The sequence below is a fragment of the Vombatus ursinus genome, unplaced genomic scaffold (genome assembly GCF_900497805.2).
Source record: "Vombatus ursinus unplaced genomic scaffold, bare-nosed wombat genome assembly UNPS02014945.1, whole genome shotgun sequence".
NCBI classification, from domain to species: domain Eukaryota; kingdom Metazoa; phylum Chordata; class Mammalia; order Diprotodontia; family Vombatidae; genus Vombatus; species Vombatus ursinus.
Window position 1 is genome coordinate 26,814,542 of NW_020954723.1, and position 17,655 is coordinate 26,832,196.

Here is a 17,655-nt window from a genome sequence, read left to right on the forward strand (position 1 = left end):
CAGCAATTTGGAGTCTCACTGGAAGGGTTCTGATTTTGACTGAGAGAGCTCAGGATACTCCTAACAAATTCCCAGCCAATGGATGATACTGATTCTATTGGCCTGTGGCTGTGGGAAATCCATTTAGATCACCTGGTCCTACTTTATTTCTGGTTCTCACCAGCATCTGTTTAGCAGAACCAGAGGAACACAGCTTTCTGGATGCCCGGAGATTCCCTCCTCACCTTGCTAGTTCAGAGGAGCATATTACCTGATGCCTTGTGAATTCCTACTGATCCTTTAGAGCCCAACTCAAATATCTTCTCCTCCAGGAGCCTCCTCTGATTCCTTTTGTTGGAAATTACCTTTTCCCTCAGACCTCTCGAAGAATGTTTTTTCTACCTCTCTAATGTGATGATCATGAAATGTGTATTGCAGTTACTTCTGTGTGTGTTCTACTTATCTTACTACACTGTGAAGTGCTTAAAGGTAGGGATGGCATCTTATCTAAATGTATCTACATTCTCCCATGTACAGTGCCCTGTAGGTAGGAGGTGATTAATAAATGTTGCATTGTATTGGTATTGATGTTGTTTTGCCTTTAATGGAATTATTCCAGAAGAAATTAGGAATTTGCCTACTGGTAACCTATGCTTTTTCTACTTTCTCTCCATTGGAGAAAGGAAGGATAGGTATCCTTTTCTCTCAGAAATTCTACTTAGTGCACCGACATCCTGAGAATTGACTTTGCCTACTGTGTGAAGGTTGTTTCTCTTAATACTGCCTCAGTATTCCATTCTACAGGAATACTTGTCAGTGCACCCCAGCATGGAGAAGAGTCTCTGGTTCAAAGTCTGGGCCCACTGAGTATATTCAGTGCTGTCACTGAAGGTAGGGATGAAAGGGGTAGACAAGGGCAATAAGAAATTTGTTTTGATTCTGGTCTGGTTCTACCCTACAGGGCATCTGGAAATACACAGAGGTCAGGCTAGTGGAGGAACTGGCCCAAGGCTAGACACTCTGGATGTAGCTTCATATAAGGATCAGCATTCCCATGTTGACTCTGCACTACATTCAGCAGTGGCAACCCATACCCTGCTTTGCATCAGAGTGCCTTTGGGAACCTTGCTATGTAGCCCAACTATCTTTAGTAGGGGTTGGTGGGGGAAGGAGACGTTTTGGTATCTTTCCTGCCTTAGGAGGGGTATGAAATCTATCATATGCTCACTTGAGGAACTCAAGACTTTGAGAATCTTGGTTGACCTTTCCTCTGCCTTTCTCTCCTTGGAGGTCTAAGGAGCTTTCTCAAATGTGCTGAGTTCACAAAGATCGGGCGTCAACTGTCCTTGACTGAGACTCCAGGAGGTCTCCCAGGGCCCTGGCTAAGTTCAGCAATAATGCCTAAGACCAAGATCTCAGGTTAGGGAATCCCATCCATCCAATGGAGCTTTGATTTCAATAGAGAGCAGTTAATTATAATGACAACATGACCTGGAAAGTCCACTTCAGAGACATGGAAAAGTGCCAGGAAACAATTTATAGGAAGCAAGCCACCCGGGGCTTGAGGAAGTCAACTATAGTGTCTGGGCTCAGGGACCAATTGTGGAGGACTTCACTGATGTACCCTTAGCACTTCCCCTTTCAAGGCTTCCCTTTGTCACTAGCAAGTTTTGTTTGCTCTTGATGACTTATGAAGGCAGTGAAGGCAATGTGCTATGCTTTGGAACCTGGGGGACATGCTAGCTGGCTCTCTGGCAGAACTCAGAAAAGGGTTAGTTGTATGTGAGAGCAAGCAGGGTGTGAAAAGCAGTAAGATGGGAGAAGGGGTGTCAAAAGTCAAATGAGAGTATGTGCCTCGAGCAGTTCATGCACACAGAAGAATATAAGAAGGCCTTTCCCACAGTTAGGCTAGAGGATGGGGCATGCAGTGTTTAAATTATTTGGAGTTGATCCCTATAAAGAAACTCCGAGGGACCCATTTTTGCATCTGTATCCCAGACCCCATCACTTTGAGGTTTTGCTCTACTCATTCTCTGACAGAGGGTATACCGTAGGGCCATTGAATTGGTGGCCCCTTCTGGCAAGCTGCTGTTGCTGCCACATGTGCAACACGGTCTCAGGTAGTGTGGCCCAAGTTCATCCCCTTCCCACCTAAGCTTATTTCTTTATATCTACTTTCCAAGGTGCTCTGAAAATGTTTGTAATTATTGCATGATTTCCAACTAAGCCCACCAAATGGGAGCAAATATGCTTATTTCTCCATTTTGCAGGTAAGAGAAACTGAGGTACAGAAACACTGGAAACTGGAAGCCTGCTGATGCCCATGACAGCTCAACCATGGAAGATGGAAAGCTGGAACCCCTGGGATCTTACTGGATAAAATAAAATCCATTACAGGACACTGATTCAGCAATTTGGTTTGGAAATGAAACAAGCAACAAATTGGGGCTGAGGGGTGGTGGTGGTGGTGGTGGTGGTGGTGTGTAAAGTCTGAATGCATCCATTAGTCACCACTAAAAGATTGCATATGTGAATCAAGAAATCACCAATGATAATTATTTTATTTCTATTGCTTTTTGTTTATAATATCTAAAGGGAAGTGGCTGAAAATAAATCAAAGAGAGATGATTGAACAGCTGACTTGGAAAAGCATAGTCTTATTGGGCTATAAGATTTATCAATAGTCTTAACCAGGGGGTCACTAGGGAGCAGTGTCATTCTGGTAAATGGTAGCTTATGACAGACATCCATGGGGGATGGGAATTGCTAAGAAATCTAGACCAGGTTTGTCCACGTTAGTTTGGTTTTCCCCCCAAATAATTGGCATTATTTTGTTTGTATCATATTCTCCAGTTCTTATGTGTGCCACACAGTATTGAGATGTGCTATGTGGGTACTGCCAATTCTTTTCCCACTTGTGCTGTTTCTGGGCATGACTGATTCCTCATCGAGAAATTTGACCACACCCAACCCAATTTGAAAGGGAGAATTGTCGGCCAGTCAAATATCAAGTTGACTCCCCAAGACTGGGAACCTTCCCCCGCTTTCATCTTTCTCTTGGGTTGGTGAAACCCGGACAACTCCAGTATGCCCAGAGTTCCCTCCAGACCTCACTTTGAATAAAGTGGGAGGGAACATACTTTGGAACAAGTGTAAGAAGTCAATGATAAAATGACGGAAGTCTTCTTTTAGGACTTAAATAACAAATCTATGGCTCTTCTTTATGCACTGATGCTTTCTCTGGAGAAGGAATCATTGATGCTTTGATTTCCCCCATTCAGGAGACAACAACTACGGAGAAAGACAATCAGAGCATTTTCTATAAGCCTGTCTCAGAGGGAGTAAAGGGCTTAAGAGGGTGGGGGAAGGGAACCCTAGAGTGGTTTCAGAGTGCAGAAGAAATGAATCGTACTTCTTAAGTGGAAGTGGCTTCTGCTGACCATTTTCTTGTGCCTAGGTAGCCGCAAAGTAGGGATGGTTGGAGGCAGAGGGATGGTTGTGACAGTAGCAGGCTGTATCTATTACAGCTGTGGGTGTGCCAGAGAAAAGGGAGAATGGTATTTAATACTGATTGTGCTCAGTTCAGCTCTCCTTGCTCTCCTTTCCCATAAGGGAGGATGTTCTGCACAGTAGTAGTAGTAGTAATGATAATAATAATAATAGCAATAACAACAATAATGATGATAGCAAGTAGTAATTCATAGCAGGAAACCCTTGGCCCTGCAAAGCTCTCTGTTCACAGTGAGGCATTCTTCCCTTATTCAGGTGAGAAGAAACAACGACCTCGTAGAGAACTGGGTGTCATAACAAAGCTATACAGGTAAGAAAATGTTGATGTAAACTCGATGACGTGGCATCTCTGCAGCTTTGCTCTTGGTTTCTTTTTCTCCTCTCCATTTCCCACCCCATCCAGTCCTAGGCAGCTTCTCCTTTCCTCACCCTCCCTTCTCCCCCTCACTCTTTTTCTTTCACAGTAACCAGATCGCCCCTTAAGGTTAGTCTCTCTGCCGAAGTGGAGCGGCGCCGCCCGCCCACGTGGTCAGCGGCTCCCGTCTCAGCTGGCGGAACTGTCAGGAGGACTGCATCAGGCCCGTGAGACGCTTGCCCACCAGTGACTTTCCCTGCAAGAAGGACAAGCGACAAACACACACATATGCACAGACAGACAGATAGACAGACAGGCAGGGGTCAGTTCTATGCAGGCAACAGAAACAAACCACGCTGCCCACCGTCTTCCACGGGAGGGGCACGTTCACATGGGACTCCTCAAGTTTGGAAGGCTTAATGTGGAAGCTTCTGATCCATTGGGACACTGGATGGATGGAGCTGGGTGAACCCGGGGATAGTGATAGCTTGTGGATGATGCCCTGAAGTTGGTAGTGGAAGGGGGAGAAAATTAGGGCTGTACAGGACCTTACTTACCCCTGAAAGGAGGCTCTTTAATCATCAAGTCAGAGTTTTAATACCTGTGGACTACCCTAGAACTTGATTTTAGTCTAGGTAACTAGATGAGTTGGGAAGTACTGAGACAAGGGAGGGCTGGATAATCTGTGACAAGGCTGTGCTAAGGATGGGGATTGCTGGGAAATGATAAATATCATGTTCTGAAAAAAAAAAAAAAGCAGTAAGACGTGAGCTCCTTGGTATGAAGCAGTAGGTGAAAGGTAGATAGATTAGAGCACTTCCCATGGAGCTGGGCATATCTATAGTTTGGTTTCAAGATGGTGGTGGCAGCTCCCTCTACAGACTGTTTTTTCCCAGTTGGTTGGGAAGAGACGATGAAGAATCACTAGGTGCAAACAATACCACAAAAAGGCTTTAAAACAGAATGAACATGGCCTGCAATCATGGCTGTTGTAATAGAGGAGTATTGACTGTCTTTTACTTAGACTGATTTCTGGTGAATTACTTGGTTACCCATTTGGTGATAAAGTTAGGGATATCCTCATATACCATAAATGTTCCCCATCCCAACTATGGCTTCTGCACAAGACTTGATCAAACTCTTTATCCCAGACCCTTTTTAAATTTAAAAAATAAACAACAACAAAATCAGGCCCAGATTCCCAAGTGAATGCTTCTAGGAGCACATGAGACTGATTCAACTCAGACTCCTGTGTCACATGGCTTGAACTTTTCTGAATGGGTGTGAGGGCACAACTCCCAAGCCATACTTGCAGGCAAGTCTGATACACTCAAAAGAAGATTGCTCTGATTGGGAATGCATGAGAAGTATTCAACAAGCTCAGTGATCAATTGGTCTGTAACTAAAAAATATACAACATTGGCTGTATTCTTGTCAGCTCTAGGATGGTGTATCATTTATACTGTTCTTCTATGGAGGGAAAAAACCAGTGTAGATGCTCACAAGCTTTTCTGTATCTGGTTCAGTGGTTTGCCTACTATTTGGTATTGATGCTTCCTGAAACTCTGCTGCCTTGTTTCGTTTCCCCCCTTATTCCACCATTTTGATAAGTAAATCCCACTTCTTTTTCTTTTTTGTCCCTGCTGTATGAGATGCCCTAGCTTCAGGTTTTGGAATCTTCAGGTTACTCTAGGCTTAATCTATGGCAAGAGAAATTTAGGGAGGATATAAGCAGAGGTGTGCATGAACTAATTGTTAAATTTTCGGTGTGAGCATTTCTACCTTGGACATGAGCAAACCCTACAAATCAGAGCTTGATTTATTGTTTTGTTAACTTTCTAGATTTAAGAAAGTGATGGAAGAACATGTTAACAATGCAGATTGAACTTTAAAAGTGTTTCATGGGGCAGCTAGGTGGTACGATGTATAGAGCACTGGCCTTAGAGTTAGTAGTACCTGAGTTCAAATCTGGCCTCAGACGCTCACTAGCTGCGTGACTCTGGGCAAGTCACTTAACCCTGACTACCTAAAAAAAAAATGTGTCATGTGTCCCCTCCCCCCCAAGACCTGGATGTTAAACATTTATCAGCATATTTCTGGATATATGAAAGATTTTTCTGGATAGAACTGGATAGAATGTCTTATAAATTCTTATAAAGGAGGCTATGAAATCTCTATCCCTAGAGGTGTTTAAGGATAGGATTGTTACTTATCCATTTGGGATAGTTTAAGTACTTTGTAGAGGTACTGAGAAAAAGGGCAAACCTATCACCAGTGGCTCCATGTTGCCTTGTAGTCTGCTTACTGTAGAGGCAACTAAATACCTTCTCCTCCCTATGCTTATCCTCTCTTCTTACTCCATCTACCAGCCCAGGATTATAATTATATATCCATCACATTCCCAAATATATATATTCTGGGAATGCCCTACTTGCCATCGGGTTCTCTGATTTAACTGGCAGGTATGAAAAAAAATCATAGATAATAAAAAATAGGTACAGATGGGTATAATAGAGTAAGAAACATTGCAGTAGCAGTTCTAATGATTGAAAGAAGTTCACTTCCAGATAACTATAACAGCTAGCATTTAGATAGCACTTTAAGGATTGCAAAGTATTTTATAAATATTATCTCATTTGATCCTTATGATACAACCCTGAGAGGTGGGTGCAATTATTATCCCCATTTCACAGTTGAGGAAACCAAGGCAGGTAGCGTTCAAGTGACTTGCCCAGGGTTCATTTAGTGTCTGGGGTGGGATCTGAACTCAACTCTTCCTAAGTCCGGTTTCAGTGCTTTATAGGCTCAGGTTTGAAGGGTATGCTAGCAAATCTTCCCCCTCTTCCTTCTGATGAGTGAATGTGAAATTCTAAATTTTAGAGTTCTTCCCTCAATATTTCTGAGTCTCCAGTTGTTTAATAAGACCTACAGCTAGCCCATCCCCTGAAGATAAGGTAGCACCTAATGGAAGAGATCCTATGTTTGTTTTCAATAACCTATCATGGCGTATCTAGCTACTTTTGCTTCCCCATCCTCCTCCCTTTCATCTACCCCACCGCAAGTTTCAGCTATGTTGTTAAACCACAACAATAACAACAACATAGTGGTTCTAAGGGGCCAAGTGTGCTGGGAATAGTAGCACCACCCACCTCAGCCCATTGGCCAATGCTGCCCGCAGATTGATGGAGCATCCTGAGGGGAACAGTTGCTGCTCATTCTGCCCACAGGCATTGCTAAGGTGCCTGTCATAGGGCTTAAGGAAAGGAAGTAGGTCATTAAGCTTGTTCATTAGTCGTTTTCCCTCTAAAGGAATAAGGTTCCTAAGGAGTTCGCCAAGGATCAAAGCCACCTCCCACTAATGACAGCAGCCCCCTGCCTAGGAGAACCCCCGTGCTCAGACAAGCTGTTACCAAGATGATTCTTGCAGAGTTCCGGAGCTCCTTGCTATGAGTCATTTTCACTCTGCAGGCACCAAGAGAAGAGAACTTCCCAATATGGCCTATGACAGCTGTAATACACCTTCTCTTCCCCACTTCTTCCCCATTGTTTAGCATTAATAAAGGACGAGCCCTAGAATCAGAGTGGTACCTTCTACACGTCTGATACTTGGATAGACATAGGAGCTTGGGGTGGGGATGAGGAAAGGAGGGAAAAAAGTCTTTTTTACAGGTCAGTCTGGAGCATCTCATGGTGCCCAAAGCAATGCAGCCAGACCAGCCTAAGGAATCAGCTGAACTATTAATGGATACTAGCTAAGGAGGAAGACAGCATGCCTCTAGCAGGCGAGCTTGAAATGAAATGGAATACGATGATTAAAAGTTCAGATAGGCAAGGTAAGTTCCAGAGATATCATGTGACTACATCTTTGTGTGTAGACAAAGTGTTTTTTTCACCTCCAATAGACTTGGTAAATGTAATTCAACAGAATTGAGGAACCTTTAATTTCATGGCCCATGTGCTTTGTGCTGTGTTCACCAACACCCTTTTCATTCTCATTCTCATCTGACTGGTGTTCCACATGCTAGAGAGATCTCCTCGGTGTTATGGCTGTCTTTTCTTTATGACTGGGGGCCTAGAAAGTCATGCAGTTCTTATATTTATTATCTTCTTTAAAGGCACACATACACACACAACAGGAAGGATTCCCCTTTTGTGCAACGTGTGTGTGTGTTTTTAAATCAACATGCTTTTTGACATGCTTTGATTTTGTTCATCTCACTTTCAGACATTTAATCCATGAAGCATGCACTGGTCAGGTGACCTACAGCTCCTGCCACTTACCTGAGGGCTTTTCATTGGGGGTAAGGTTCTGTGGAAAATTGAAAGTGCAGATAGTAGTTGAACTGTGGGACTGCCTAGGTTGTGACCGTGGCCTCTGGCTCAGTGTGGCTTGGTAGGGAGGGCTAGTTCAATTTAAATTGTTTAAAAGCAGGATGCAATCTGCCTGGGTCACCTCATGGAAATTCCACACCCTCTTCTTTTTTGGTTGCTTGGTTTCATCTCAATTTAGGGATAAATTCTATTCTCTCTTTCTGCCTCCCCCTCCCCCTTGTTGATTTGGGAATATATCCCAAGCTTCTAGAATCAGGAAAAGTAATTGCTTTTAATCCACCCAATCTGAAGCACTCTCCTCCTCCCCTTCCAACTCCCCCTTCCCACTTCTCTTTCTCCCTTTTATTCTGCCCCGTCAACTAAAATGACTTGGGAATCATACCATCCTCTTTTGCCACTAAGGTGTTTTTCACACTTGCTACTGAAAAATTTTCTTTGGCTGAAAGCACAGTTTGAAAGGATGGGGAGGTTTTTTTCTCTCCCCTTTCTTCCTTATTTGTTTCAGTGAAAGAATGTGTTTGATTGAATCAACAAGTGACTTCAGTAGTCAGGAAGTTAGAGGCTCAAGGGGTGACTCTGTTGTATAGTGGTAAAACATCCATGTATAGCAGTAAGACATTCAAATTTGCACTGGATTCCCACATGGCTTTGGAAGGATGGAAATCACCACAATGTCTGCAGAAGACAGCAAGAACAAGGAAGAAAAAGTGAGATGACCTGGGAGAGCTGAGCTAGGGAGAAAAGACAAGGAAAAGAAGATACTCTGCCACAATCTTGAATGAGGATTTGTGTGGTGGGTACTATTTCCTTCCTGGTTCCCTCCACTGATGAGAGAAACATACCAAAATGGAAGCAGGAGGAATTTTCATTATGACAATAATTTCACATAAGTGAGGTTTTGGTTAAGTAAGCCAAGATCATCCTTGATGATCTTTAAGACTTGGGGAAACAAAGCAAAGATATGGAATACACTGCTTTACAGAGTTGGGGAACAATGAGTGTGAAACACTGAATGTCAAAATGCTGTTCAAAGTACCATAACAATTCCTAAAAGGAAAGTAAATGTTATTGTAGAGCTCTGCAGTAGAATTATACCTCAGACTTTTTTTTTTGATATGTTGCTTAGTTTTGCTGAATATTTTTTGCCCTCCTTTTAAAAATTCTTCATTATAAGGGATGGTTTTCTAGAAGAAGTTGGGGAGTGTGATATAGTGGGAAATTCAGGTGATATAAAAACAGAAAAAAAACCCAAGATTTATTTTTAAAAAGGCTTAAGAAGAGAAAGGACATTCCGTTTGTTTGGGGTTGTTTAGGAAAAAATGACTGAGTTAGATGGTCTCTGGGGATTCCATCTAGGCCTGTGATCAGAGGAGGACTATGTACATTTGTAACTAAAAACAATATATCTTTCCATAGCACTCTCTGTATTTCAACATACTTTCATATCTATTATCTCATTTGATCATTCCAATATCTGAATTAAGTAGAGTAGATGTTGGGTGATACTGTTACTCTTTTACCCATGAAGAGACGGAGGAAATGGATTGTGGCTTGTCAAAGGGCCCACACAGCAGCCAGACTAGGACTTGGGTTAGGGGGGAACTGTAGGGGACACTTATTGAAGATTTGGTGGGGGGCGGTATCTTATACTGAATACCATATTTTTAGAAAAGGGGCTGCCTTTTCGAAGCATAGAGAGGCCTCATACTGAAATAATGAGACGGCAGCAATTTGGCAAATTTTGTTCCTTTGGTCTAGATTTTGTTCCCTTGCTCTAGAATTTTAATTTGGCTTTTTGAAATTCTCTTTATTGGATTTTTTCCATAAGTAGATGCACTATAAACATTAAATAAGAAACACAAAATAAGAAAGCCAAATTATACATGAAAAAAAAGGGTTTAAATAACCCACTGAGGGAAGGGGAAGAGAATACTAATGAACAGGAAATCAAGAGATATAAACAAATTCACATAAATTAAAACCAAGTTGAAGTTACAGGGAATTATCTATGGTCAAAATAAAAATAATGGACAGAACCCTTAAAATAGTTTGGTTAGCATGACTGAACTGACCATGTACGTTCCTTGTTACCTACCTATGACATCTGGCATGTCAGTTTTCTCCAGATCACTTCATTTTCTGAAAGTTTCTCTCCCAAACTATATTGACAGGCCTAGCAGAATGTTTATTCAGATTACTCAGGTAACCTATCATTCCCTCAACCTTCAGAGTAGCTTTTCTCTTTAAATCACCCAAGACAGGCCTTCAACAGCTTTCTTTGATCTGGTCAAATCCATGAAGCTACAGGTTACCCAAGGAAGACAGATGAAGGTCTTCCAGCAAGACCTGTCATTTGTTGGAGAGGTAGACAAGCCTTGGTCTTAAAACATTTGTAATGGCATTGGACATAAGATAACAATGAGCTCATCGGGGGGTAGGTCAGGATGCTATCCCCACTCTCTGAGGCATAAACTTTAAGTAGCCGACACTCAAGACACAGTCTCAGGCAGGTTCTAGTTGAAGTCTTCATCATATTCCTCACTCCTCATTGGAGACTGCCAAAGGAGGGGTAGGTACAATTATATAACCGCCATTGGGTGGTGGGGAAAGTGGAAGGATCCAACCTACTGCAGCCCTGAGATAGAAGATCGTCCTCTGAGTATATGTGTATTTAAAGGAGGAAGGCAGGGACAGGAGATGGGACTAACGAGTTAACTAACTAGACCAGTTAATTTGTGAAACACATTATTTACCATAATCAAACAGGTCAGTAGTTATGCCTATCTATGTTTGGCTCCATCATCTCAGAGGGAATCTGAGTATCCTGAACAACATACTTAAATTGATTTCTGAGCCTGATAGGAGGGAAGGGAAAAAACCTCATAATGCCTTGGAACTCCAATGCGACAAACACCAAGTTCCACTCTAAACCTTGCTGAATCATCTACCTGACTCAGCTATTTCCTAATGAACCTAAGGACATCCTCACTGGTAGTGTTTGCTACGTTTACAATTTTTTTCTGCTTTCTATAGACTACACTGAGGCCCTCTCCCTCCCTATCTTCTTCATAGTCAAGGCTACTCTTTTCAAAGGCCAACTCTCTGGGTCAACTTTTGTCAGGAGGTAGGAGACTTCTTTCCTCCCTACCTCCCAGGTGTGCCCAAAGATACTTGACCATTATGACTCATATTTCTCTAGTGTCCTATAATTTCCAAAATGGTGTCCTCACAACCACCATGTAAGTAGCTGATGTATCATTATTCTCATTTCAGGTATGAAGAAACTGATGCTCAGAAGGAACTCTGCCCCAAGGCCACATGACTAGTAAGTAATAAAGCAGAGGCTAGGGCCCAGGTCTCCTAACTCCAGATCCACTGCTCTTCCAAGTGAGGTCTCATAATGAAAAAGGTAGGAAAGCTCTAATCTACAGCAAGAACCAGTATGTACCTTGTATATTTCATTTCTTTGGTAGTTTTTTTGACCCAGTTTCACCAGCTACTTACATCTCTTTCCTCTTATTTCTCTCATCAAGAGTAAATGACATTATATATTTGAAAGGAATAGCAAGATGTGTCTGGTAGATTTGCAGTTTCATGTTCAATCTTTTTTTTATTGTACTATCTTATGGAAATGCTAGTTTTATTCCATAAATATGTATTAATGTAATAGAAAATAAAAGGGAAAAATGAAAAATAAAACAAAAGAAAACCCTGTGTTGGACTTTAAAAAAAAGAACAAATTGCATTGTTCTTTCTCCTCTTTCCCCCCCTTTTTTTGCAATAAAGCTCATCAAATTTGATAACAATTAGCATTTGTGTAGTACTTTTCAAATATGATCTCACAACAGCCCTGGGAGGTAGGCGCTATTATTATCCCCTTTTTACATGTGAGGAAACTGAGGCAGACAAAGGTTAAGTCTGCTTTCCCAGGGTCACAAAGCTAATGTCTGAGGCTGGATTTGAATATTCAGGTATTCCTGACTCCAGGGCCACTTTTCTAACCACTGGGCCACTCCTCTGATAAAAAGACTTTACATTGAGCAGAACACCAGATAGCTCTTATCAGAGAACCTAATGAGACAAGGAAGGCACCCAATTTAGTCAAGGGCTTTAGTCATAAGAGGATTTTTGTGGCAAGCTCTTCCTAAGTCCAGATTCCCCTTTCTAAGACATACTCTGACCCTGAAGGTTCAGTTCATGGGAATGGAAGTAGATATTAACACAGCACAACAACAGGGAAGCTCTTTTTAGTTGTACTGCTCATGGCTATGGCTACAAAAAAATACTAACTGTTATTCTCATCTAGGATGTTAGAGGAATTCCTGAATTGGGTTGTTGAAAAGATTGCAACTTGAATTCATTCATAAGAAAGATCGGGATAGGGATTTGACCCATGATTTCCTCGGTATAGGGAATTCTTGATGGAGAAACTTCTTTTACATTTGTGTGCAGATATTCATTCAGAGAGAGTTACCCAGAGCACTGAGACATGAATTGACTTTCCCAGGGTCATATGGTCATTCTGGGTCAGAGTAGGGACTTAAACTCAAGCTCTGAGGCAAGTTCACTATTGCTTATTCTATGTTACCTCTCTGGAAACTCTCTAGAAAAGATAAAAAGGGCAGCTACTTATATTAGGGATCCTCAGCTCCTTATGCAAGATGGAATTTTCCCAGAACCCAGTGGGATACTCTCCACCTTTCCCATGTGCTCACAATCTATTAGGATATGCATCACCCGAGTGTGTGTGTGTGTGTGCACGCGCGCGCGCACACCTCCTAGGTTCCTTGTTAGCCAGCCCTCCTGCAGCTTCTCCCTATGAGAGCCAGAAGGACCATTCCCTCCCAAGCAAAGGTCAAGGTCCTCCTGCTGAAGCTCAATGAAGCATCAAGCTTTGATAGGAAACAACAGTTCACATTAACATCCATTTTGGTACAAACATATCTGGGGCAGGGCTCTCTCTCCTCCTGTATTTTTCCCACCCTAGAATGTGGGGGAATGGAATGAGATCAATTAAGCATCTACCAGAACCATCCTCAGTGGCTGGATAAGAAGTATGGAGTAGGGGGGTCCTTAGAGTATCATTTTTAAAGGGATGCTTCAAAGCAAACTTTGTTGTCTAATCTTAAACCACTTGGGTGCTCTTTCTTGGTTTTGGTCATTCCCTGCAAAGTCTTCCTAAAGGGTTGCCAAAATTTCCCTTGATTCCAAAGGGAAAAAGCAATGATTCTCAAAAGCTCATTTTGTTGGCTATCCAGCAGAAAGGGATGGGGATCTTTATTTCCCATAGGATTTTGCTCTGCTTCACTTGACAGAGATGTCTTGAATCCTTAATAGGGCAATGGTAACGAAGGGGGAAGATACCATATTTAAAAGATATCCCATAAGTGGATGGACTTCTGCCTGACTTTATTAGTGGAGTGGATGGAAGGGTGCTAAGTGATCTCAGTGAATTGTGTTTTAAAAAGAGCAATGGATTTGGAACCTGAGAACCTGGCTCTGCTATTGTGTGACCTTGGACTTAGCCTCCTTTCTCAGGCTCTTCATATGTTAAAAAGAGGAGATTAGACTGTAAGGTCCCTTCCAACTCTAAATCTATGATACTCCTAGGATCTCGTGACTAGCTGAATTCTGAAGTCCTTTTCAGCTCTTAATTGGCGCTCAGCTATGGACATTTTTTACTCATCTCCTGACAACAAGTATCCTGAATGAGAAGCTCACTCCAAAGTCACTGTCTTGGGTATGAAGATGGAGAAGTAGTCATCAGTGTCAACCAGGGCAGGAAGCTATAGTGAAACAGACCAAGACACAGAGGAATAAATGCATGATGCAACACATCTGTGGAAGCAGGGAGAGAGGAGAGGAGGCAACAGACCAACCGATCACTCTTTCCATTTCCAGAGCACCTTCCATCCAAAGGATCCCAAAGCATAGGACAGACCATTAGAGATATAGGGATCACTCACCCGCTGCTGGAAGGTAGCCACCTCTGGGGTGAAACGCGGTAGCCAGTCTTATTCTGCGCCAGCAGCACTATGCAATTGGGTTTTTAGGAAGGGAAGTGAAGAATAACTTATCCAATGGCAACTGTGAATACCTATTGTTCTAGAGGAGCCCCTACATTGATACCAATAGGCAGCAGGCATGCAAAACACACAACAGATATTTCCAGCACACAGAAGCAGCGTATGCTGTTGATGCTCATGCTGATATAGAGTATATGGTATGCTCACTACCATACACTGTACATATAGGATGACAGCTCAACTTAGCACAGCGGGCATCTCACACACATATATACATGCAATATGCAAATATTTATCATACATGCATGCACACGTGTATATATACATGCATTTGCATAAATGTTATGGGTAATCTGTATAAACAATAACATGACCAATTATGTAGTTGAGGTGCAGGCACCCAGGATGCCAGTCACTGAAAAATAGCAGTGGTATATAATTTGTTGTTGTTCAGTCATGTCTGACTTTTTGTGACTCCTTTTGGGGTTTTCTTGGCAAAGATACTGGAGTGGTTTGCCATTTCCTTCTCCAGCTCATTTTAACGATGAGGAAACTGAGGCAAACAGATTAAGTGATTTGCTCAAGGTCACACACCTAGTATATCTCTAAGGGCAGATTTGAATTCAGGTCTTCCTGACTCCAGTCTTAGTGCTCTATCCACTATGCTGCCTAGCTTTCCCAACCCTAGTTCCCCTACATATGTCATCTTCCTCCATTAGAACATAAGCTTCTTGAGGGCAGATGCTCTCATGCTTATTTGGATTTGTATCCCTTGTCCTTAGCACAGTGCCTGACACATAGTATTTGTATTTTATCTGTCTATCTATAATATGTCCCTAGAAAAACTTCATGGCTTTAACTTTCTCCTCTTTTGATCTCTTCTAGATTAGAGAGGCATTTACTCTTAATAATTTAACAACTTGTACTTTCTTTACCTCCTCAAAGTGAGATAGGCTCACATGCCCACTAGTTTAAGGAGTCAGATCTTAGAGACAAAGGTAGTCCCTTCAGCATTTTAGTCTGTCTTCTTCTGGGCTAGAACAAAAACCAGCTCTCAGTGGCAGCCTCAATATCCTTCAAGAGACATGGAACATTGGGGTGGGGGTGGGGGGAGATAGGAATATTTCCCGTTGTCTTCTCTTACCAACAAAAATGCTGCCTATAGAGGTGGTATAGCCAGCCCAGCTGGCTGGGAGGGAGGTGACTGCTTCTTTACTTATGAATTTTTTTTTTTAAATTTAGAAACATCAAAGCAAACTCCTACACCCTAAGTAGTGAGGTAGATGAATAGGAATAAGTTCAGTGAAGAGACTGAAACAGCCTCTTGATGGACCTCAAGGCAATGAATCAGCAGCAGCCAGTAAGAATGTTTTCCCCAATATCCCACTGTCTAGTGAGGACAAGACAATTATAGCATAGGCCAGGGGTGGAAACCTGTGGTCTCAAGGCCACATATGGCCTTCTAGGTCCTTGGGTGCCGCCTTTTGACTGAGTCCAAGTTTTACAGAACAAATCCTTTATTAAGGAGATTTGTTCTGTGAAGTTTGGATTCAGTCCACGGGCCCCACTTGAGGAGAGAGAGGGCCACATGTGGCCTTGAGGCTGCAGGTTCCCCACCCCTAGTGTAGATCATATTTTAGTACACACATCATGGTGTAGAAAGAGCCAAGAAATAAACAACTTGATATCCATTGATGGATCATGAGGATCAGCTCATTGAGGGATTTAGATATGAGGGAACCAGAGACTGGGCTAAATAGCCAACGTAGTGATCAGAAGTGACTGAGAAGTAATATAGCAGATACACGAAGAGTCTAAGTTAGGATTGTCAAACACGCAGCCACAGGCTGCAATCTACCCACCACTTCTGAGTGTACTGAACCAGATTAAAATGTAATTCGGAAATATTTTTTAAAAAGTAAATTAAAATACAGTAAAACAGAAAATGTTAATGTGGTTTTCCAATATGCCTGTAGGAATTCTTATTACAGTATTTTTTGCTACTGGTCTGAGGCACAGAAAATATCCTCTCTGGTTGTTTTCCTTAGGAAAATACAGACACAACATAAGAAAACACATTTTACTCGCTTATTCAGTAAACTGGTGGGATCAAATATAACAACCCCTGTTTGGTTTTTAACACTGTTCATAACCTAGCCCCTTCCAACTTTTCCAGTCTTTTTACACCTTACTCCCTTCCATAAACTCAATGCTCCAGTGATTCTGGCCTCCTTGCTATTCCTTGCACAAAACACTCCGTCTTCCAACTTTGTGCATTTCATTGGCTGCCCCTGCAGGCTTGGAACTCTCTTTTCTCTTCATCTGTGCTTCCTGGCTTCCTTCAAGTCCCAACTTAAATCCCACCTTCTACAGGAAGCCTTTTTTTTCTGAAAATGCATGCCAGCTTATCCCCAATTTATCCTATAAACATCTTATTTGTACATAGTTGTTTACGCATTGTCTTAGACTGTGAGCTCCTTGAGGACAGGAACTGTTTTTGTCTTTCTATGTATCCCTAGCACTTAGCATAGTGCCTGTTACATTGTTGTTCAGTTGTGTTCTACCCTGTGGACCATACCGTTCATTGGTTTTCTTTGCAAAGATACTGGAGTGGTTTGCCATTTTCTTCTCCAGTGGATAAAGTAAATAGGGGTGAAGTGACTTGCCCAGGGTCACACAGCTAGTAAGTGTCTGAGGTCAGGCCTGACTGCAGGACTAGCACTCTATCCACTGAGCTACCTAGCTGCTTCCAAATGCCTGGTACATAGTAGGTACTTTATAAGTATCTGTTGCTTTGCCTAAACTTGACCTATGAGATCACAAATGATAAGAGATGAAGCTGTGCTATTACTTTTGTCTGACATACGAGTGTGCCAGTGAGATCACATTACTCTCAAATAGCAGGATTAGCATCTCTACATATTTAGAAGCATACTTGTACTGAATCTATTCATTATTGGATAGAGCAGAACTTTTAACATTTCTCAACCCAGAATTTACAGCAGCCCATGGCAAGACCAAAGTTACGTGAAAACTATTTGTTGCAAATGTCTAACTTGGTATATGTTTTGGATGGTCCCCTCACAAATTCCCAGCTTTATGTGTGAGATAAATGCCACCTCATGCCCAACTGTATGCATTTAATGACCCTCTTAATATTATTCAAGTGGTATTTTTGGGTGCTGAGCAGGATGGGGCCATCCCTCTAAGCCAGCCTCTCTCTGATTTGCAGTACCTTTTCTTGTAAATATTTGCCTTTAAACATTCACTGCTCCTAAATATGGCATGATTAAACCTTCATTCCAGAAGGTTTAGGGTCATGGTGGGAAATGGGTTTTCCCAACCCAATGAAAGAGTCTGAGAGTCATTATGACTCCTCGTCCCCTCCCCTTCCTCCTCCTCCTCTTTCTTCTTCTTCTTCTTCTTCTTCTTCTTCTTCTTCTTCTTCTTCTT

The 17,655-nt window shown here is 42.1% G+C and overlaps 1 protein-coding gene across 1 annotated transcript in view; it reads right to left on the reverse strand.

Annotated features, from left to right (window-relative positions):
- Nucleotides 1–3,933: 3,933 nt before the first annotated feature.
- RGS6 (regulator of G protein signaling 6) overlaps nucleotides 3,934–17,655 on the reverse strand; it is a 204,130-nt gene continuing 190,408 nt past the window's right edge. The window contains exons 16-17 of the mRNA XM_027844836.1: nucleotides 14,143–14,209; nucleotides 3,934–4,100 (exon numbers count right to left, since the gene is read on the reverse strand). Coding sequence (XP_027700637.1) covers nucleotides 3,934–4,100; nucleotides 14,143–14,209 — 234 coding nt within the window. The remainder of the gene's footprint in view (nucleotides 4,101–14,142; nucleotides 14,210–17,655) is intronic.